Source organism: Balaenoptera borealis (assembly GCF_965194805.1).
Source record: "Balaenoptera borealis genome assembly, chromosome: 12".
Classification (NCBI taxonomy): Eukaryota; Metazoa; Chordata; class Mammalia; order Artiodactyla; family Balaenopteridae; genus Balaenoptera; species Balaenoptera borealis.
Genome location: NC_138869.1, coordinates 53,631,777 through 53,655,263, shown reverse-complemented (window position 1 = coordinate 53,655,263; position 23,487 = coordinate 53,631,777). Strand labels below are relative to the sequence as shown.

Below are 23,487 nucleotides of genomic sequence, written 5' to 3'. Positions count from 1 at the left end.
TTGCCTGCCCTGCATGTTGTGATCAGTTGCTGAAATATGCAGTCTCAAAGTAAAACATTGACTAATCGTTTGCCAAGTAGGAGTGTTTGGCATGTTTGAACCTAAAGGTCAGAGAGTGTCTCTTCTGCCTATAGTGGACCAAGTGTGTGCTTGGAGTCCAGCCATTTCTGTTGTAGTTACAGCCTCACACTCATCTCATGAATGCTCCTGACCAAGAAAGATTGAGTAGATGAATGTGTTTTCTTTCTATGGGTTTGTTCTTCTGTCCCTCAGATTTGTCGCTCTACCCCTCTCATTCCTTCCACCGCCCTGCACCCCGCCTCTCCTTCCCTGTTCCCTTCTTCCTTTCTCTCTTTTTTAAAAAAAACTAAGTCAGCAGGGTTTTCATTGAGGGATGACCCAAGTCATTCTTTCATCTCCTCTGAAAATTACTTTTATTTTTTGTTTTACCATCACTCCCAAATTTGTTAGCTACAAGAGCAAATTGCAACCAGTAGAGTATTAGTTACTGTGAGTCATTCCTAAATTTGAACTTTTTTCAGTGTTGGTAAGTCTCCCAGCTGCCTCCTATTGCAGGGGTTCTTAGCTTGGTATGTGAATAGGCGTGGGGGATGGGGCATGAAGCCTTAAAATCTCAGGCAAGGATTTGAGTATATGTATGTTTTCATGTGAAATGCCCACAGGCATTTTTATCATCAGATTCTCAAAGGAGTCTGTGATCCTCAGAGGTTAAGAACCGCTATCTAATTGTTGCTGAACAAGCAACTTTCATAAACAAATCCCTTCTAGAATAGCATTCTGAGGTATAACCAGAATGAAAATATTTATGACTATATTGACCTACACATTTAAAACTTTATCATACTTCTCATTGTGATATTTTAGAAAAGAGAGAAAAAAGATGTTTAGTTGCTTAAAATTAAGCGACTCCTCATGTATGTGTCTGTTATTTTGGAGTGGAACCTGTCCTTTCTTGTTACTAAAGCTAGCTTAATTATTTTTATTTAAAGTGTCTTCTGCATGTAACTGGCTTAATATTACTGATGATGTCTTAAAAATGTTTGGTGTGAATATAAGAAATCAGTTTTACTTACAAAAATGGAAGTATTAATTTCTTCTTTTAATTATGTATAATAGTTCTCAAATTAAATTGCCTAAGATTTTAATGTCTTAGGGCAGACCAAAACATTAAATAAGAAGAAAAGCCTGAGTTAAAAGTTTAATATTTGATTCCTATGTTTAAAGGCCATGAAGATAAACATATTTTTTATCTCTGTGAAAGGTGTGCAGGTCAGGCAGTGAACGTGCTAGATTTTCATGGAAGGGGGTTAGAGGCTTAAAATGCAGGTGGCAACTAACCCAAGTCTTCAGTAATAGGTAGGATTTGGACATGCAGGGAAGGTGGGGTTTAGTTTCAGATGGGAATAACACTCTAACCCCTTCTGACACTTGCTTTTACTGCTTTAAAACTGATTTTTCCTCTCACTTCTTATCTTATCCTTGTCTCTCTGGCTGCTTTCTGTCTATGAGCTTATAGTAGAAGTTGGCATGTGATAGTCACAATATAAAATATAAATTACTAATAAATTTATAATGAAATAAATAATGTATATACAAACAATTGGATTGTCAGTTATTAGAAGGAAGAATCTTCCTATATTAAAATTTCTCCTAATTTTATTACTTTTTTGTCTGGGGGTAGGCTGTTGGGATGAGAATAGGGAACCCAAGGGCGTGAGGCTCAGGAATGAAGCTGTCGTTGAGTGCATATCTGTGTGCCAACACTGTGCTCATGCTTTTTATATATGTGTTCATTCCCCATTATAAGATAGGTACACTATCTCCATTTTATAGATAGGTGATAAAGGATTGGTGAAGTAAACAACTTGCTTCGTTGTGACAGACCCAGAATTCGAAGGGATGAGAGGGTGCCCCATGTGCTAATCATGGAGTGGGAGGTAGAAGGACCAAGAAGAAAAGGGCCTATGTCTTTCCGGGCTTCCAATTGGTCTTAGGTTAGCCAGTGCTTCTGTTTGTAAACTGGATGTCTGAAGCAGTGGCATGTTGGTGACCTGAAAGAGTAAATGCAGTTTCTGAAGTTTCCTAATTTAAAACTGAGGGAATGGCTGCAGGCTTGAATTAAGTATTTGTTGTCAGAGAAGATGGCCAGGTGTATTCACAGGGCTGTGGGCTTTTTTTTTTTTTTTTTTTTAAATAAAAGCACTTCATCCTCACTCCAAGTGAACTTTTAAAAACAGAATATGTTTTATTTCCATTAATTTAACTTAAATGTATCAAAACATAATTTTCCAGAAAGCTTTAACAGATAAACATCTGTCTTTTAAGGCATTGTCCTGTTCATTCAGCTTTGGATCCTTTAAACTAATAAGGAGACTCCCAGGACAATGAAAATGTTTTGTTTTCCTGACGTGGAAGAGAGGGATACTCTGCCTTGTAATTGGTACCTGAGAACACAGTTTGCTGAAATTTTTTCTATTAGCTTTCTGATGCTAGTAATTCAAGAAAAGCCAATTGGCAGTTTTAATACTACTCCAGAAATACCTGCGAAAGGAAGCTTTTTTTTCTTCTTTTTTTGTATTCCAGAGGAGGAGAAAGCTCTGAGTAAAAACCGGGATACCTTGCCATTTTCTTCATGTTCTTTCTATGTAATCAGTCTGGATTTAGCCGCTGTAGTTTCAATGGTCTGGTGAGTCAGAAGATGTGAATGCTGATCCCAGCTTTCTGACTTTGTTGATTCCTAATCTTTTTGTGCTGCAGGGTTTTTTGTACTGTAAAATGAAGGGATCAGACTAGATGATCTTTAAGAATCCTCTAGCTTTTAAAAATAATTCTAGAGTTGGTGCTAGGGTCTTTTCTTTTATACAAGTATTTCCTTCTGTTTCTTCCTATTTGCCACCGTGCAAAAGTATTCCAGGTAGAGGGAGTAATTTAAGACTACCTGAATACCTGCCTTTCTGTAGAAGAGTGGTGCTCCATGGCAGACTCTTAGTAAAATATGTGCTTTGAGTCTTTTTTGGTATAATAAAAATTTGCTTTGAGCTTCCCTTACTGTGTGTATGGTTGCCACTAGCCATGTGTGGATAATTAGGTTTGGACTTAAATTGATTAAAATAAAAAGTTTCATTCCTCAGTTGCACTTCTAGCAGTTCAAGTGCTCAGTAGCCACATGTGGCTAGTGGCTACCATACTAGACAGCACAAACATAGAACATTTCCATTGTCACAGAAAGTTCTGTTGGATAGTGGTTGTTTAAGGGGTCGTTTATGACTATGGAATAATCTGTATTCTCTCAGTTTAAATTAACCAGCCTGTATGGGCTTACATTTTATTCTGTAGTTCTTCTGAACTCTTTTTAGGCCATTTTTTTCAATTGGGGCTAAAAAGAAAGCTGTGTAAATCTAGGGGTATATCAATACTTAATAAGGTATTGTTATTTAGGATTATTTTTATAATAAGTATAATTAAGAATAAATATGAATTCATCTGTCTGCTGCATCTTTAATGGGCTGTGCTCTTTAGAGGCAGGTTTTAAATTTCTTTTTAATTAATTAATTAATTTTTTGTTGGAGTAAAATTGCTTTACAATGTTGTGTTAGTTTCTGCTGTACAATGAAGTGAATCAGTTATATGTATACCTATATCCCCTCCCTCTTGGACCTCCCTCTCCCCCTTCCCCCACCCATACCATCCATCTAGGTCGTCGCAGAGCACCAAGCTGAGCTCCCTGAGCTATACAGCAGCTTCCCACTAACTATCTATTTTACACATGGTAGTTTATTTATGTCAAACCTAATCTCCCAATTCATCCCACCCTCCCCTTCCCCCACTGTGTCCACATGTCCGTTCTCTACGTCTGCGTCTCTATTCCTGCCCTGCAAATAAGTTCATCTGTACGATTTTTCTAGGTTGCATATATATGCATTAATGTACGATATTTGTTTTTCTCTTTCTGGCTTACTTCACTCTGCATGACAGACTCTAGGTCCATCCACATCTCTACAAATGACCCAGTTTCTTTCCTTTTTATGGCTGAGTAATATTCCATTGTATATATGTACCACATCTTTATCCATTCATCTGTCAATGGACATTTAGGTTGCTTCCATGTCCTGGCTATTGTAAATAGTGTTGCCATGAACATTGTGGTACATGTGTCCTTTTGAATTATGGTTTTCTCAGGGTATATGCCCAGTAGTGGGATTGCTGGGTCATGTGGTAATTCTATTTTTAGTTTTTTAAGGAACTTCCATACTGTCCTCCATAGTGGCTATATCAATTTACATTGGCACCAACAGTGCAAGAGTGTTCCCTTTCCTCCACACCCTCTCCAGCATTTATTGTTTCTAGATTTTTTGATGATGGCCATTCTGACTGGTGTGCGGTGATACCTCATTGTGGTTTCGATTTGCATTTCTCTAATAATTAATGATGTTGAGTATCTTTTCATGTGTAGAGGCGGGTTTTTTAAAAGTGCTCTTGTGTAGTAGGTGGAATGAAAAGAAAGGATGGAATAAAGATTGAGCATTAAACCATGTATGTCACCCTAGTACGCCAAATAATACTGGGAGGGGGCATGTAGAATTAACTTGCCTGTGTAGCACAAGGCTTTTTATACTAACCAAGCTAACTAGCCTAGAACTGGTTACCACTTAATAAGCTGTACCTACTCTGCTGGGCTAACACACATGCCCCCCAAACTTTTGTGGTATCCCACCTGATAGTCAAAGAAAGGGAAGAAACTTGCTTGGCTCCTTACAGACTACATGTGTCTATTACATAACAAAAATGTGAATCGGTGATGAATTCCTAAAGATCAGAACACCATATTGGATATTGAATCATTGAATCATACTGGTGCTTATAAACAGACTTCTGAACAGATTTGATCAAATGCATCAATGTGCACAGCACATGACAACCAAGAGTTTTTTGGACTTGTATTCAAAGATCATGACCAAAATAAAACATTAAATTGTGGTGTTTCAGTTGAATTACTGTTTCTGGATTTGAGATGAATGGTCAGGCATAGCCGTCTGCTCTGCCTGCATGATGATCGTGCTGTATCATCATGGGGTGTTGAAGTATTGATGCATTTTGGAAAAAGTGGTGTTGATTAGCTATGAACTCAGTTGGACAGTTTTGTGTAGATTCTTAGTCAATGCAAATTACTTTAACACTTGGGACTTTGAAATTCTGATCAGGAGTTTCTTAACACGTGATTAGGTTCTAGGGACTAGTCATTTAATTTCACGACTCTGTACTTAATGCTCCAGTGCTAATAGCTGAATATGGAAAAGTTTAGAATTACATTTAATTAGTCAACTGTTTGGAGGTTGGTTTTTTTTTTTGGTCAGTTTTTTTTTTTAACAATCTTCATAAGGCATAACTTTTGAGGTAACTTTATCAATTCTGAAATATTTATTTGATTTCTTCTAATTTTAAGTAGTTTTTCATATTAACAACACACAGTCAGGGGCTATTTCATTTAGTTGTTCTTTTCTTTTCCAGTTAGAGTGGTAAAAGAAAAAGAAAAAAATTTTTTTGCAATGAGCACAAAATTATAACCCAAATCTTTTTAAAGCAACACATTGCCACCTTAAACCACATCTGTAATAAAATAAACATTTCTTCCTGCCTTGGGTAAACATCATAATGAAAAAATAGATCAAAGTCTGTTTTTAATGCTGACCTCAATTTCTGTTTAAGTATACTTGCTTATTTTTATCTTGGTGTATTGAACTCCCTTGGTCATATATAGAGTACATTCTACAGGTGGTCAGATATATCTATCTATCCATAGATAGATACATAGATAGATACACACACACTTGTTCAAATAAAAACATTGTCAAGATTATTTCTACTTTCTTTCCAACTGAGGGACATGGCTGCCCCAAACTCAGCTTTTGAGGCTGAGCTGTCCGTTCCGCCTGCTGTGGGGAAGGTGCTGCTGTGCTCAGCTGTTCTGACAGACAGCCCTCCGCTGAGTGATTAACTCTCCATGTACTTTCTCCTTTCCCAGGATGAGTCGGAAAGGGCCAGGTATTCCCACCGGTCCGGTCATCGTCGTCCTTCTCTGGTTTGTAATAACCTACAAACTTGCCTCTAATACTTTTCCTCATCAACTTGCCATAGTCACTCACACACCTTTACTATGTTTGTTTTTATTTTTATCAGGGAGTTGAGGATGCCTTGTCCATTCGAAGTCTTGGCAGTCACAGGGTTGGTATTTTAAGTTGTTTACACCCCCATAGCAAAGCTATCCCTTTGCCTTTTTTTAAAACACAGAAATATTGGCAAAGCTATTTCATTGGAAAATGATGCTTTCAAATTATTGCTATAAGTAAATCAGTTCTAAAATCATGAATATTTTCATCTATTAACATATATATTCACTTTTTCTATAAAAGGACCTTTGATTTTGGAAAACCATCACAAAATAATAAGGTTAATTTTATAGAATAACATCAGCATGCTTCTAACTTTCAGATTTTTCCTACTTTCATATTTTTTTAAATGACAATTTATTAAATAAAATTTATTATTTTGGGGCTTGGGTGACTAATTATAGTTTTATTCAGTGGGAAAATTGAGCTTCTGATTTTAAAAATGCCTGTCTTATCATACTTATAGAAATTATCATGCTTCAACATTTTGATTAACATTTTGTAGTTTGTCTCAAGTTTTTAGCGTACATCATTGTAAATCAAGATAAATGAGAAATCGCTCATCAAAGGCTTGCATATTGTGCCAGGAAACTGACTCTCTTCTTAAAGAATTGTGCTTTAAACCTTAGAGCAATGCCTTTTTAATTTACACATTGATAATATTGTATATGTACTTACATCTAGATTTTTCATCAGTAAAATTATCTTTCTTTCTAAGGTCTATATTTGTTAATTCTCCCCAGGTCTAGTTTTCTTCCTATCTTGTATAATGTATAAAAATACACTATATTAAACTGAGTGTGTTCTGGTATACTAATTATTGATGTGTTTGTATTCTTAAATAGTCTTTTGCTCTGGTTATATTTCTTATTGGTGAATGTAACCTACTGTCTTTTTAGAATAAGTTAGTAAACTAATTCTTGAATCATAAGTATTTTGGTTAATTATAAAAATTTAGATTTATAAGAATATTAAAAAGCCTTTATAGAAATCTAATCAGTAGGTTAAGAATGATTTTGCAGGGGAAATACTTTTGTTTTTGTTTTTGTTTTGTTTTTTAACATCTTTGTTGGAGTATAATTGCTTTACAATGGTGTGTTAGTTTCTGCTTTATAACAAAGTGAATCAGCTATACATATACATATATCCCCTTATCTCCTCCCTCTTGCATCTCCCTCCCACCTCCCTCTCCCACCCCTCTAGGTGGTTACAAAGCACCAAGCTGATCTTGCCGAGAAATACTTTAAGAAAAACTTGTCATGCTTCTCCCTGGAGATATTGTTTTTTTTCTCACAGGGAGTTAGTCAACAGAAGCTTAAAAGTTGAACCTTAAGGGCTTTGAAAATAATCCCATCTTTCCTCTTTTTAAAAAAACATATGAGTTTTCCCTTTACTTTTCATTGTAATGTTCATAGTGTGAAGTTTCACACAGTTTTTATCAAGCTGGTTATTTGTAAATTTGTATGGAAAACTTGATTATATATTAGTTTAACCTAATGCTAAAACCTTCCAAGTTCAACCTAATTTAGGGGCCTTTAAAACATCTGCAAACAAACAAAAAAAGAAATCTGCAATTAAATAAATAAGGAATTGTTTATCCAGGGTGTCTATAAAGTAATGAGGTTTATTTTCATTTCATGGAAATTATATCATTAAATAAATTTAAGATATAACTGAACTCTCACAGTATTTTATTTCATTATGGTAATTATGAAAATTTGCTGTTATGGGAAAAAGAGTTAAGCTCCTAATTAAAAAAATCAGTATGCAAACTTAAAGATTAATAAAAAATTTTACACTGTAGAGGAGACTTTGGAACTTTACTGTGTGTGAGTGTACATTTAGCACATTTAAAATATTTAGACTTTCCTGGAAATGTCTGATTTGAAATGAAAGCTCACTAATAACATAGTTTAAAAGAAATGTAATTGAGATAAGATTTTTTTTCTTTTTTCTCTTAGCTAGATAATATTGGGAGTTCTAAGTTTTCGTCAGATTATTTGCTTTTTAAAGTAACTTTACCATCTACATTAAACTGAATATGTAGACAACTTTTGTTCTCTGTAAAAATAATTGTAATGGTTTAAAACACTGACCTAAATTTTATCGGGATTTGCTATATTATTTGGGGGGTTTTGGTATTTCTCTGCCAGTTTTCTTTTTAAACTTATGAGCTGTGTATTAAAAAGTCTAAGGCTTTTGGACCTTGTATTTGATATATGAACATTAGATATATGTACCTGGATATGAGGCAGATGTATTTATGGTTTTATGCCACATTCTTAGGACTTTGATCTTTCCTTTTGTCCAGTTAACTTTCAGGTACTGCTTTCTTGAAAGGTGTCCTGCCAGAAGCTATTTGGGCTGGAGATGGTAACAGTGTTATAGACATTCTCCATAAAAATAGAAAGAGCAAAGATAGTTCAAGACTGAATGGTAGGTTTGGGGAAGGAAGATTAAATCAACGCCCTGAGTCTAGAATTGAAACAATCTGTTTCTTTAAAAAACATCTACCTTAAAAAAAAAAAAATCTTACAAAGTGCTTGGTCACTGCTTTATACAGTGAAATACAAGAAGACTCTAAGGAGGAGATCCAAAATTAGAAAATGAGGTGATCTTGAATCAGAGTGGTAGAGATACATTGCAGTTTTAATTGGTGGAAATTTTTACTGTTGTTTTTAATCAGTTCCTATTTATATATCAATTGCCTTAGTATAATTTTAATGAAGTTAATTTTAATATGCTTGCAATTTGTGTTTTGTCATTTACTCCTACACTGTTTAATTCCATGGAAGAACCCATCGAAGGACGTAATGGGGACACATTGGAGCAGAGCCAGTACACCCAAAAGGAAAGACATCATGGTGTGTAGCCCAGAGAAATGTGCCGTGTTAGTATTGTGCGTTCACTGTTGACTCACAGAGTCCTGGGGGCTTGAGTAATAGGTCCATTCTAACAGAAATGAACACTTGCTGAACTTTGTTTCTGCAACCTGTTTTCTGTACTTTTTAAAAATTTTATTTCCAAATGAAAACTTAGAGGTAACTTTTTCTGAGTGTTAAAAAAAAAACATTTTTGGATAGATTATAATAGCAAGTTTGGAAACATTTTATTTAGCTAGAGCCCGTAATATTTTCAGTTCTCCCTCTTTTGATGAATCATTTGTTTTTAAATAACATAAATACCAACTGGCACGTATTGGAGGATTCTTTTTGTTTACTCAGTTGTTCTAGTGGCAGTTGGGGTGTCCAAGTTATGGATTTTCCTACCAGATTCAGCAATTTTTAAAACTATCTGAGGGAATTCCCTGGCGGTCCAGTGGTTAGGACTCCGCTCTTCCAATGCCAGGACCTGGGTTCAATCCCTGGTTGGGGAACTAAGATCCCACAAGCGGTGCAGCATGGCCAAATAAATAAATAAATTAAATAAAACTATATGAGCTCTGCATTGTATTTTGGAAAAGGAAAATCAAAATAGGTCAGTTTCATTCAACTTGTTAAATCTTAAGCTTTTGCAAAAGGCCATTGGTGTTAACAGAGAGGATGAGAAGAACTAAGACATGACTGATCCCTTCAATGAGCTTATCTGGTTGGGAGAATGGAATAGTTTATATGCAAGAATGTGTGACTTGAGTAATACATGTTTTGGTCATGGGTTTTTTTTTTAAACAAAAAAGATATTTTGTTAACTGAGAAAAGATGTTAAGTGAAACTTCCATAGAGAAGGAACTTTATTTTCAGTGAAATGTTATTCACCACAGCGACATTTTACCATTACACATCATTTACCACCAAATGCACACCCTTAGGCATTTTAGAAAATTCTGGATAAACAAGATTTTTTTTTCACATGTAATAACACTCTTTATATTCTGTTTTCAAGATAATATAAGGAAAGCATGCAAATGCAGATATTTTGCTCCAGCACTTTCTAGTATTTATTGCAGTATCGTTTTCACTGAATTTACACTGGTGGTAAAATTATACCACTTAGCCTTATACTTATGAAGTATATTTTGGGGGGTTTCTGCAGTATCTTTTGTAAATGACCATCTCATTGGGCATGAAGGGAGGGCCTTTGTTCTGTCTGAACTATTATTTTAATGCTTTATTAGAACTACACTATATAATTTGATCTTCTAGTGTATTTTAAGCTTTTTAGAATTGCGACCTCTATAAAAGGAATACATTTTACACCATAATCCAGTATACATATCCAGGCATACAGACATATGCCTGTGTGTTTGTATGTATATAAGTATATAAAAAATATTATAGAAACAGAAGTTTCACAAAATAATATTTACTCTTACTGTACATGATACACTCTAGTATTTTCTCTTCTATTTTATTTTTTTTTAATGCTGGTTGAACCCATAAATTGATTTTATGAACTACTAATGAGTTGCAGTCCACACTTAGGAAAACATTACTTTAGATCAGGTTTTTGAATAGTGTTCCCTAGAATCCTAAATGGGTATAAAAGTTGCAAAAGAAAGATATTTTAGATGTTAAAAAAAAAAAAAGATATTTTTACCAAACTACCTGAGGAACTTGTTTATTGCTTTTGTTTTATGCATTGTTTTATTGTTTTATACATTGCTCTTCTGGGTCAGATTGCTTAAAAAAATCTGAGCTAGAATGCTTAAAAAATAAAGTTAGGAAACCACAAATCTGAGTAGTTAGTTACTATTTAATTCAGTTTCTTGGATTTGAAATGTGGTGTTACACATATTATTTTTGTAAAGACCCTACGTGAATGTGGTTTTTCTGGTCTTGTCATAAATGTATGTAATCCACACTTTACTCCGGCCAAGTTTCTAGTTTTGTTCACTGTTTTCCATAGGCAAAGTTCTTGAGGAAGGAAGTTTTTCAGGTGTGTGCGCAAGCAGATACAAGGGAACTCTCCCCCTTTTGATGCTGCAATTGTTTTTTTGTTTGTTTGCTTTTTGTTTTTGTTTTTTTTGTAAACTTTATTTTACTAGTTATGTGATCATGCTTCATTGCCTCTCCATGCCTTGCTTTTGCCATGTTTCAAATGATGGAAAACGATGGTGACAGACACAATAAGAAAAAGTAAAACATCTTTTGACTTCAGAATGCTTACTTCCTGCGTTTAAAGGCTTCCTTGGGTGTTTTGTGCTATAGTATACTGGGATGAATCATCTCACCATTACTGATTATAAATTCTGTTTTTGAAAGAGAACATGCAGTTTTTCCTGTACGTATAGTTTAGCAATAACCTATACTAGGAAAGAATGAGGGGGAAGAATATTCTTTAACTCAAATGTCACAGCCTTTGTGTTTAATAATTTTAGGCTTTTAAAATAGTGCTGGATTTTTAATAACTTTATGAATGTTACTTTTTCCCCTCTTTATATTTCTGATTTTGGAAATACAACCAACTTTCACCTTTTCCTGAAATCCAGTATGATGCTTTCAAGGATAGATCGTCAAGACTTTCATCATTAGTATGTAGTGCATAACTTTATGTTAAATGTAGAGTTTTACTTTATAAACACCTGATGGTGCTAATCATAGATTATGACTTTTTCATAGGTTTGTTATGATGTTTGGGGGAAATGTATGACTAACAAAGCAAAATCTAGTGTTGTGCAATTGTGGCATAATTTAGCACTTGAATAACTTTGTCTTTTAGAATATCAGGATCAGATAAAAATTATTTGCTTCCCTATTCAGGACTAAGATTGGTAGTAGTATCTTTTGTTAAAATAATGAGCCACCCAACTGACACATACTCATTGCCCTGGAAGACATGTTTTCAGCAGTGTTTTGATACATACTGAACTACAGTAGCACAGGCCCTACTGTGTTTCATGTTCTGTGTCACAAGCCAGCAGGTGTGAAGTCATCCAGCAGTGACAGATGCCACCTGAAGCATCAGTTATGTCCACTCATTTTTTGCTTGATTTGGTTTTTTTATGGTATGTCATTTTGGCCAAGGAAGTTTAGTTATCGCATGTTTTTCTTGGGTTAATATGTCAATAGATTGCCTGAGTTGCTAGACTATATCAGCAGCTCTTAAATGTTCAGGGTAATGTATAAAAGGAAAGATATGCATATTCTAAAAAGAAAAATGAGTGTATAATTACTGATTCAGGATCTAGCTGTGCATGTCTCAGATGATTTGCATAGAGCAGACTGTTAGCTAGGACCCTTCTAGCTGCACCTCCTCATTACAGGCCAACGGTGCATACCTAGATTGGACTTCCTGTCTACCAATTGACCTGTTTAGTAGTATTGCTGTCCTCTATCCCCTCACATACACTTGGCTCTGTACTCCTAGGAGAAGTTATGTGTTGAGACAGAGCTATCTTCAAAGCACTCAGATGTCGGATTATTGTCTAATGCTGCTGCTGCTACTCGAGACAATCCATACCATGTTGGCTGCGTTCCTCTGAGCAGCACATGCTGTGGGACCACTAACGGGTTAAGAGGACTGTCTTGGGCAGTACAATGTTATGTTTTCTGTTCTCAATCTTGTTTTGATTGATGCACAGGATTGTTTTTTGGCCTTTAGGTAAGGAGGACTGTGGAAGGAAGTGGACTCTCTTGTCACTCATACCTTTTTAAAGAAGATAGTCCCATGGGCAGGGACTCAAATGAGGTGTGGGGTGAGGGTTCCCACAAATATCCTGCCTGGCTCTGAGTCCTAATTAAGTTTTTAGTTGACTAGACACTGAGCTGGATGGCACAGGGGAGGTGAGGGGGAATGCAGGTGTGTAGAGAGGCTGTATGTCTTAGCCAGTCAAGGGCAGTGAATCATTTACTAACAGGTGGGAAATAGAGTGCATGTAGACTACTCTGTCTCACGTGGATCTTTCTGTGTATGATTTTAAGATGAATTTTATTAAATTATTTTTAAACTTCACTATATGATCCTTGTATTCAATATTTACTTCCAGAATCATTCTTACAGTCACTCTGATGGAATGAAGAAGAGATCTTCTGGTTCTCATAAAGACCCACTGGTTAGTTCTGTTGTGTCTCATATCACAGTATTTTGTGTGGCTGTAAAATTCACTGATTACTTTTACGGAAGTTAAGAATTATGACTGCATTGGTGTGCTCTTAAGGCATTATTGAAACTTGATAATATACTGAAACATGACTTATCAGAACTTATTTTAAAATAATTTTGTTTTCATTTACAAGATTTAATATCAAGTTAATATATCTAACCCTAGTGGCTAGCGTTAGGAAAGTGTCCCACGAAGTTCATTAACAATGTATTTTCATTTATGAACTGTCCTTTGGAGGACTATACCTTAAGAATAGGCTTAGTGAGATTCGTATACCTATTTTAGAAATTTGAATTGATTTAGTTGTGGTATTATAAGTAGTACCAAAGTCACATATAGGTTTCATTCTGAATGATTGTTTTTATAGATTTTATAATTTTGGGAACTTGAAATTGATTTTCTGGTAGAAACAATAAAGTACGCAATGGCAGAGTTCCCATGCTGTCTTCCAGAAGACTCTTCAACCAATAATGTAATTAAACTATGGAACTAATAGTGCTCTCCATTCCAGCCGACCTTGCTAAACATTTCTGTGGAGGAAAAAATGTCTAGAATGCCCATTTGGGGTGCTAGGAACACCTCTTTCCTGTCAGGTTGCTTACAGCAGTGTCAGAGGAAGTACAGTCCTAAGCTCCCTGCTAACTCAGGGTTCCCATGGGCAGGGCTCTGACCATTGGTGGGGTGGAGAGAGGGTTGGGAGGCTTTGGCTGGTAGAAATGAGGAAGGGGGAGAGAATGAAATGGAGAGGACATTAGTGAGACGCCCTGGTGGGGGCAGTGTTGGGAGCTCTGGGGAGAGGTGAGTCCTGGTGCCTCGGGCAGGGCCAGGAGTTTTGAAAAAAATAACCTTAATGATTTCTGTGGCATTGCCAAATAGATTATAAAAGTGGTAATTATTCATTCATCCTGGGTTTTTCAAGGACATTCCTAAGTATGACATGAGAATAAATCATTTATTATTTCCATTCCATTTTGTCTGAGGGTTTATACTCTTGTTTTTAAAGTAAAAAAAGAAAAAAAATTAGCAATGACTTGGTTTGAAAATAGTTAACCTTTAATATTAATCTTTTTTGAGAGACCTGAAATAGTTGTTATTTTCACTTTTACCTAATATGATTCAATGCTTTAAAATCATTCTTTTGGAGGAGAAGGGGTTTAGCAGTATCCGATTTTGCCTCTGTGTTTTTAGGTTAACAGCATTTAACCTAAGAAAAATGTGTTTAATTTTGCTTTTTGCAGAGTGGCCTCTACTTTGACCAGAGAAACTATAGCAGTCTTAGACATAGCAAACCCACCTCTGCCTACTATACTAGGGTTTGTCACAAGTTTTTTGGCTTCTTGTGTTTTATCCAACTTTAACACATTTCTAATCCCCTGTTTTGCATTTTGACTAGTTAGAACTCATCTGTGAATGGCTGTGTATATACTAGTTTGTGGTAACTGGATTCACATAGTCTGTGTGAGTGTATCTTTAAATAATGGGAACTATTGAATCACCATGTTTAAAATGAGTACCATTTTTTTCCAGTTTGTTTAATGAAAAATATTTAACATACAAAAAAAGTTTAAAGAATTGTATAGTAACCACCTGCGTACCTACCACTCAGATTCTACAATTGATATTTTACTATATTTCCTTTATCATGTAATTATCTGTCCAGCTGTCCCTCTAGCCATCCATCAGTCCATCTTTTTGGGGGGGATGCATTTCAAAATAAGTTGTAGGCATCAGTACATATCACAGTGTATGCCCTTTTATTAAAAACATACATGTGAAAATTTAAACTGTACGTGGGATGAGAAGAATGTAATTATATTTAATGTTAGAATCTCTTGTTTTTTCAAGGCATTTGGCACATCATACATTTAAAACACCTATTTAAATATATGGCACATAGTACATTTGAAATAATTCACTTGTCAAAACATAACTTAGATATTTATGTATCTTATTTTCCATGTCTGATTGAGCTTGGTGAAAAAAACCTGAAAATTGTGTCTTGAGATGACATCAGGAAAAAGATTTAATTCCTTTTTTAAAAATGCTGTGCTTTGTTAGTGTGTGGATTCATTGTGACCAGTACAATTTATCTAATTAAACTAAGGCACTTGGTCCATGGCTTGTTGTGAAATACACGTTTTCTAATCTATTTGGGAGAGTGTTTATAGCAATAACTCAGAGCTCATTTACCTGGTTCCCCAATAATCAGGATAAGCCCATTAGATGTCGCAGGAGCTGCTGGGGCCTGGGATGTGGACACTGTTTGCCACGCTCCCTGTGCCATGGCCCTCTTTTCCTGAGTATTTTCTTAGGTGCCCATCCCATCTCCTAACACTAATGTTCAAAGACCAATAGGACTTACCCATTTATAGAAAACTATTCCAAGTGTTTTTCTTTCTTATCCCTTAAAATTGGTATTCAAAGAGATTTCTAATGATTAAGTTTTTCTCACATTGTGTGTCACTTAACTGCCTTAAACACTCAAGAATTACTAATGAATTATGGAGTATAAAATAAATATGTCTTCTACTCGCATGGTGGTGAGGCTGATTCTCCCTTTCTTTTTTCCTTTTTTTTTTTTTTTTTTGCTTGTTTTGTTTTGTTTCTTAGCAGTCTTCTTCCCTATACAGTGACCCTCTGGCAACATCTAAGAGCTACAGGGTTAGTACTTCTTGAGGAGTATGGCGCCTTCATAGCTACCAGTTGCTTTTCTTTGGGTTAAATCATGTGCTTTCTCCATAGGCCTCCCCTACTGCAAATTCTGGTCTTCTGAGAAGTGCCAGTCTGGTGTGTATTTTCCTCTTCCAACATGTGTACTCCTGGTGGGACCATTGCCATGGTCCTGACTCTGGCTTGCCATCTTTCCTCCAGAATAGTCAAGGACACATGGCTTTAATGCTGTGTGTACTGCAGACTGTGCTGCCTGTGCTTAAAATACAAAACTTTTGGGGAGCAAAAATGAGCATACCATAGCGGTAGATACTGCTGGCTGTTGGTAGGCCCTTGCTTAGAATTGGCTTCCTGTAGAGGAGGTAGACTTGCATGGGTTGCACTACACTTGCATACTTTTGTGAGATGGCTGCCCATGCATGGGGTGTCATATTTTGGGGGGGAACAGCTGTGGCCTTGGCCATGTTAGTACTAGGCTCTAATGGAGCCAGCTGACTAGAAACACAAAACAGTAGCTCTGTGTAATGTGCGAGTTGGAATTGGTTGCTTTCAAGCTGTTGTTTGTTGTCTTGTGACCTGTTCTAGTGGACTGGGAACCTGAGGCTTTGTACTTAATTTTATCGTAACAGTGGGCAAAATGCTTTCTGTACCTCACTTTCTTTTCTGTTCTATTTCCTCTTTTGAGAGAATAAAGTCGTAAATGTTCTCCTAATTTCATAACATGATGATGAAAGGCAGTGCTGTAACCAGTGGTGCTTTTTAAATGAAGTGTGAGTTTGAAGTTTTAACGAGGCTGACGCGGGAATTTATGCATACGTAAATGAGTGTTACCACCTCGGGAGGCTATACACGTTAACGCCATTCTTCAAAACTTTTTTGGAACTAGGTACTGCAAAGAAGTTATGTCATTTTCAAAATAACTTTGATGCTGAATGGATAAATGGCATTTCCTTTGTTCTTTAGGCGTCATTGTATGATGGTGGATTATATAACCCTTATGGTTCTCGAACTGTAAGTCTAACCAGGCGGAGGTGGTGAGGAGGGTGGTGTGTAGGTGGGCACAGTTTACTTACAGAGTCATTTAATCTGACCTATAATTACTCTACAAGCTGTGATCCATCAGCTTGCCAATGGTGGCTCTCACCCAAGCTGTGAGAAGACACCTGCTGGCAACTGTGGCTTAAAGTATAAAGGCAATACAAGTAGAGAAGCCTCTTTTCTGGCTCAATTAGTTCCTCAGGAAGAGGCTGGGAACAGCGCTTCTCAGGGCCTTTCTTCTCCCTCCTGCCGTGGGCTGCTGGATGGTGAGGGTGGGAGTGAAGTGGAGTTCCAGGCTGGGGAGGAACAGTTATCTTCACCTGGGAGCCAGGGGCGAGTTAGGTCCAGGGGCACTGATGTATTCCCAGCAGGAAAAGGAGCTGATCGTTATTGTAAAACCTTTCTTCTTGGAAACCTTATAGCCATCTGAATACAGTTTTCACTCATCAAGAACGAGTTCAGCCCGAAGCAGTCCTGTGGTGAGCTGTCTAGTCTCTTTGCATGCTTTATAGACACTTTTGATTGTTTCATTAATCTGTACTCACCATTCAGAATATTGAGGATGTGGTGTGTTTCACTCTATTGTGCATGTATTATCGTTTTCCTTCAGTACACAAACTCAGGAACTAATTTGTCCTAACCGGTGGTTTCTGTATGAATGTGACTTTAGCACGTAATTTCTTAAATGAGTCTGGAACCAGTGCCATTAGAATTTTTAAAAAAATTATATGTAACTGTCATTTGTGTGGAAATTCTTCTCTTTTCAGTGGTGATAATTCAGACTATGAGTTGGTTGCCCTATCCTTTTCCTTTCTCCTTTTCATCTCTACTTCCTACATTGAACCATTTCACTTACTTACCAGCCTGTCAATCAGTGGAGTGAGAGAAGAAATCAAATAAGTCAGCTTTTAAAAATTGCTACATAAAACAGAAAACTGGGACAATTCTAATCACCCAGTCTTTCTGGAGTATTAAAACTTTTTTTTAAATTTATAAATGTAATATTAGCTTAAGGAAAGTACAAAGTAAAAGTTCTCTGACCCTTTCCTCCTATATCCATTCCCCAAATGCAACCTCTGTTCTTGTATATCCTTTCAGAGATATTTTATGTATATATGAGTGTCCTTTATTTGAACAGTATGTAAATGATTTGTATACATACTGCGCTTCAACTTGTTTTCTTTACTCAAAGTATCTTTTCAAATCAGTATATAAAGATTTATTTCATTTTTTTTGTCAGTCTTTTTTTTTTCATTCTTTTTTTGACATTTAAAAGATTTTAAAAAGTAAACCGTGTCCGTTACTGTTTCCACTGAGTGCCTCTTGGAGATAGTTTTACGTCAGCACATTTTTTTTTAATGGCAATGGATCATTCCATTAGTGCCTGGGCTGTAAATTTGAAAAATTGCTCCCGTTTTGATGGACATTTAGGTTGTCAGAGTTTTGCTACTACAGACGCTTGTACAATGAACATGCTTATGCAAGTATATTTTTGTGGGCTTGTATGAGTAGATCTGCTTGGTAAATTGCTAATCATGAAATGATGGGAATCAGAGTATTTACATTTAAATTATGCTATATATTGCCATATTACCCACCAAAAATCTCTAGTAATTAACATTTTCAATAACAAATGATGACTTTAGGAACCACCTTGTTATTCTTGACAGTGTCAAAATTGGAGAAATTATTAAGCAGTTTCTTAATGGTCAACATAGGTTACTCTGTGGAGTGAACAGGTGAGATATATGGACTTCCTTCTACATATATGTTTGGCTCAGTTCTTCTGCCATTTCCAAGTGGCACTTATCAAGAATTCTACTCTAACAGCTAACAAAAAGTTATTACAGGGATGTTTTTCACATAAGGAGGAAGTTTACTTTTAACCCACGGGGTAATAAAATTCCACTTGGCAATTCTTGGGCCTGGTAGCATTTTTAGTGTCCCAACTGTGATGGTCCCTTGCAAACAAAATTATGGTAGTATTTTCAGTCAAGTGTAGAATCTTGTCCTTGTGTGCTGGCTAAATGCTCTTTCATTTGCAAGTTGGGCTCAGAGGTATTATCCCAGTGATGCCAGAATGGTTTCTTAGTGATGTCAGAATGGAGGCAACCTACATATATTGAAGGTGAGTCTTCCACTGCTGGTGAAAGAGGAAGTAAACTGAGTGGTGATATTAGAAATATCTCCACCTGCTGCATAGGAATGAATAAAGGACAATAAGAATCATCATTTCAGTGTCCTTGCCGGTAGGAAATTCTGTCTTTGACTTATATTATTTCACTTAAGAAGATTCTTTTATTTTCGCTCCCAAACTGAAACATTAAGTGTATTTATTGACCCCTGATAGGACCCCAAAGGGCCTAGAGGTTTAAAAAGCATGGAGTCCCTGGCTGGTTTCGGCCAGTTGAGTCATGCCCCGCCCCCTTTTCTTTCATTTAATGTAAATAAAAGATGAAGTACTATTTTATTCTTTGTGCTTTTTGGAAATATCTTTTGGTTTTTAATGATCGTTCATTATGCCTTGAAACAGCTTTTTGGTTTAATGGTGCACAATAGATGGTGCTAATTATTATGCTCATGGAGAGTGTTTGTGTGCTTCCCAAAGCCTTACCTCATGTGCCTTCAGTCAGGGAAGACCTGTAGTGAAATTGCATCTTGTTCATTATCTGATTTTAATATCTATAGTTTATCGACGATGACACTGCAAGCATTGCTTCTTCTGGTCGTGCCAGCCGTGGGCGAAGGGAGAGTGTGGTGAGCGTGATTTGCATGCAAACACATACGATGAGTTTTAAAATTGCAACACTGTGTGATCACGTGAAATCTGTTGGAAAATGAAATTTGCACTTGACAAAATGAGCGTTTTCTTCAAATTTAGTTTATATGAATAATTTGCCTTCAGAAATGTATTCCTGAGACTACATTTTCTTAGTGGGCTATGTAAGCTTTCCTAGTGACACCTCTTATGTGCTAGTCATTGTGTACTTGACAGATTTTCACTCTTAGTTTTTTGTTGCTATTTTATGCGCGTGCATGTATGTGCACAATTCACCAAAACCAAAAAATTTCTCAAGCAAAATTAATGCCTCCACATTGTTTAAAACTCATTACTATGGATTAGAAATCATGCTGCCATTAATTAGTTGTTTTCTTCGCTATGTATTTAAATTTAACCATAGTTTATACATCTTTTAAGGCCCACGAATACTTTGAGTTGCTGTGGGCAAAATTTTAAAATTTTGGTCTTAGAATTCAACTAGAGTTACAATTATAGAGGTAACAAATAGCTATGTTAGAATACAAATTATATAATTTCAGGTTATTCTTTTGATGAAGCAAGAAATTTTAGAGAGCTGATGACATTTTTGCTATACTTAAAAATTGATTCGAAAATTACATTGGTGAGGATGGTGTGTCAGCTTAGAGCTAAAACAAAAGAGCCCAATAACTAAGAGGCTATAATTCCTTTAAGAAAATAGAAGGCCATTTAATACAAGTCATGTTTTATGAAAGATTGTAAACCCAAAGTTTACATAGAAAAGGGGAACAGCAAGAGTTTGTGAGCTTTGTTGCCAGAAATCCAGTGATCTAATTAAGACAGTTGTGGTCCCTTGGCAAGCCAGTTAATGCTCATACTCAGAGCTGCAGGAGAAAGAACAGTCCATGACACCGAAAGCACCCCAGAAAGTGATGGAGTGGAAAGGGCAGGGGCTCTGAAATAATGATGCCTGGGCTTGAACCATTTCTCCAACCTGTTAGTTGTGTTAATAGCGATTTCTTTATTTGTACGATGGGCATGTAATGACTATCTTTGTAGGTAGGCTTAATATATGGATTAAATGAATTACTATCTAGAAAATAACTATCAAAATTCTGAGATAGTGGGTACCGTTATATTAATCTATGTAAATCTAAGTTGTATTACTGTGAACAAGAATACTATTGCTTGATTATCTCAGCTCTTAGCAAAACTTCATATCTGTAAGCCTTAAGGAAGGCATCTCTGTGGATGGGCTTGCAGATTCCTTTCTGGAAGAGCAGAGTTTTTGAGTAAGGTAATCAGACAGAGCTGAGGTAAAGGACAGCTGATGAGTGAGGTAAAAGATATTCATTATTTATTAATTCAACAAATGTGTATGGAGGGAGTACCTGTTATATGTGAGGGACCATGTTAAGTGCTGGTAATAATGTGGTAAGCCACATAGACCAGATTTCTGACTTCATGGAGCTTATATCCTGGTGAAAGAAATAGAAAATAAACTGATAAAGATAGGAACAAAAAAGAGAAAGTAAACCCGGGGACTGTGAAGAGAAAAAGCAGGTGATATTATAGAAGACATTGAGTGGTGTGTGTGTGTGTGTGTGTGTGTGTGTGTGTGTGTGTGTGTGTGTGTGTGTGTGTGTGTGTGTGTGAGAGAGAGAGAGAGACAGAGAGAGAGAGAGAGACAGAGAGAGAGAGAGAGATCCCTTGGATGGAGTGATCAGAGAAGGCTTCGCCAAGGGAGTTGACCTTTGAGCTGAGAGTTGAACTGCTTGAAGAGCTGGGAGGAGAGCTTCCTAGGCCAGTGCCAACGGCTAAGGTGGGAAGAGACTGGGTATGTTTGGGGAACCAGAAAGAGGCCAGTGTAGTTCTTTCATTATTTTGTTCTACAGTTCTCGGTCCTGAGGAATATGAAAAAGAGGGAACTGTGGAAATTGGTAAAAGGCACAGTAAATACTCTGCAGATAGTTCTGCATTCAGGATATATGTGCGTAACAGAGCTGATAGCTATAATGCATTATACATTTGTGAAATATAGTAGAGGCGTTAGGTAAATGCTATCCTGGAATCCCTGATGGTGAGGGTGATGCTGGTTCTCAGGCAGTACATGGATGATCTCTATAGCATAGAACTCTAGCTACGATGAATAATAAGAGCTTATTTTAGGGAGCTGTGATGTCATTTAGGAACCCTTTACATTTCTTTCTCACCTTCTTGAGTAGGTAAATCATAGCAGTTTCCTCATTTCATTTCATGATACTTTATCACACACCAAAAAAAAAAAAAAAAATTTCCCCCTATATGCCAATGTTCTTATCTTTTTCTTGTCTCTCTTCTTAACTTTTAAAGCATCTCATTTTTTTCCTGACTGAAAGGTTTCTGCAGCTGATTATTTTAGTCGCTCCAATCGTAGGGGGAGCGTGGTCTCCGACGTGGATGATGTCAGCATCCCAGATCTGACCAGCGTGAGTGCAGCGCATGGGGATTCACGGTCTCAGACTTGTGACTAACAGCTAACAAAATAGCTATTTTAAAATTAGGAACTTAATTTACTGCCTAGGAAATATTTATTTCAGCACACTAGCATAAAATACAGTTATTTGTTTTGTTTTGAAATGTATATATTGATACGTTCTGATTTTTTAAAACATTTTTCCTGTGGAAATTTTCCCCCATAGAACCCATCAGCAGCTCCAACAATTATCAATATTTTGCCAATTTTGTTTCATCTATTTCTTCCCCTTTCCCTCCTTTTTTTCCTGAAGTACTTTAAAGCAAATCCCATACATCATGCCATTTCCCAATAAATAGTTCAGTATGCGTCTCTAGTTGAGAACTTTTTTCTTTATTTACTGTGCCATTATCATACCTAATGAAATGAAAAATAACTCCTTAAAACCATCTGATACCTAGCCCATATTTAGATATTCCTGATCAGTCTTAAAATTTTTCTTCCCTTTTCATTTTGGAGAATCTATAAATTTTTAGGTAAACTTTGAAGGTTGGACAATAAAATATACTACTTAGCAAAGAGTCACTAATTTATAGTAACTGGGAAGAATCTGAATAGATTTTGAACATTTGGATTATGGCATTGTTTTGAAGAAATGCCTATCCATTGCTTTCACATTCATTGGGAACTGAATTTAGGAAAGACTGTCCAGTAGAAATGCCTTGAGGCATTTACCTTAATGAAGGAACCCAGACCTGCAGATGTCTACCTGCCTGATGTATGTAACAGCCTGATTTTCTGTCTGTGGCGTCTCTCCGTAACTGGCATTAGTGTTTTTTGCCCTTGGACCAACGCTGTCCTAATTATCAAGCGCTTTGAAGCAGTTGAGGCAGGGCTTCTTAACAAAAAATTAGACAGTTTTTTAATGAAGAGAGAATTATTTATATTTAGCACATCACTGATTGTATTTAAATAGCTATTTCTGAATGACTAATCCTAGAAAACAATTCTGAGTGTTGTCCTTAAGTATTCCAGATTGTTGGCGCTCAAAGCTGGCTGGCTGAGCAACAGTCCCATCTTGACCTTGGTCACATCAACAGTCTCTCTGCACACAAAGTTAGAAGACTGGCTCCCAAGTCCTTCCCTTGAAATATTGCCCATTTTATTAATTTGCTTAGTAACCTGTTTTTTCACAGATGTAAACAATTTAATTTATTGTGTACACCTTTTCTCTTAAAAACTTTGAATTCTTTTAGCATCTAATGTGATGTCTGAATTACTGGCTATGTCCTCCTTACGTTTATTTCTTGGCAATTTATTTTAGTAACTACAC

At 36.3% G+C, this 23,487-nt stretch overlaps 1 protein-coding gene across 29 annotated transcripts in view; it reads left to right on the top strand.

Moving 5' to 3' along the window:
• Positions 1–23,487, top strand: part of LRRFIP2 (LRR binding FLII interacting protein 2) — a 101,767-nt gene that overhangs the window by 25,093 nt on the left and 53,187 nt on the right. For 4 of the 29 annotated variants that reach the window (XM_082348532.1, XM_082348511.1, XM_082348533.1 and 1 more), the window contains exons 4-15: positions 6,044–6,100; positions 6,199–6,243; positions 8,984–9,052; positions 11,617–11,658; positions 13,114–13,179; positions 14,469–14,543; positions 15,841–15,891; positions 15,973–16,017; positions 16,864–16,911; positions 17,361–17,417; positions 19,627–19,695; positions 22,078–22,167. The exons of 6 other annotated variants lie outside the window; for them this stretch is intronic. In XM_082348532.1, coding sequence (XP_082204658.1) covers positions 6,044–6,100; positions 6,199–6,243; positions 8,984–9,052; positions 11,617–11,658; positions 13,114–13,179; positions 14,469–14,543; positions 15,841–15,891; positions 15,973–16,017; positions 16,864–16,911; positions 17,361–17,417; positions 19,627–19,695; positions 22,078–22,167 — 714 coding nt within the window. The remainder of the gene's footprint in view (positions 1–6,043; positions 6,101–6,198; positions 6,244–8,983; positions 9,053–11,616; positions 11,659–13,113; positions 13,180–14,468; positions 14,544–15,840; positions 15,892–15,972; positions 16,018–16,863; positions 16,912–17,360; positions 17,418–19,626; positions 19,696–22,077; positions 22,168–23,487) is intronic. 19 more of the 29 variants (XM_082348513.1, XM_082348529.1, XM_082348527.1 and 16 more) reach the window with 15 other exon arrangements.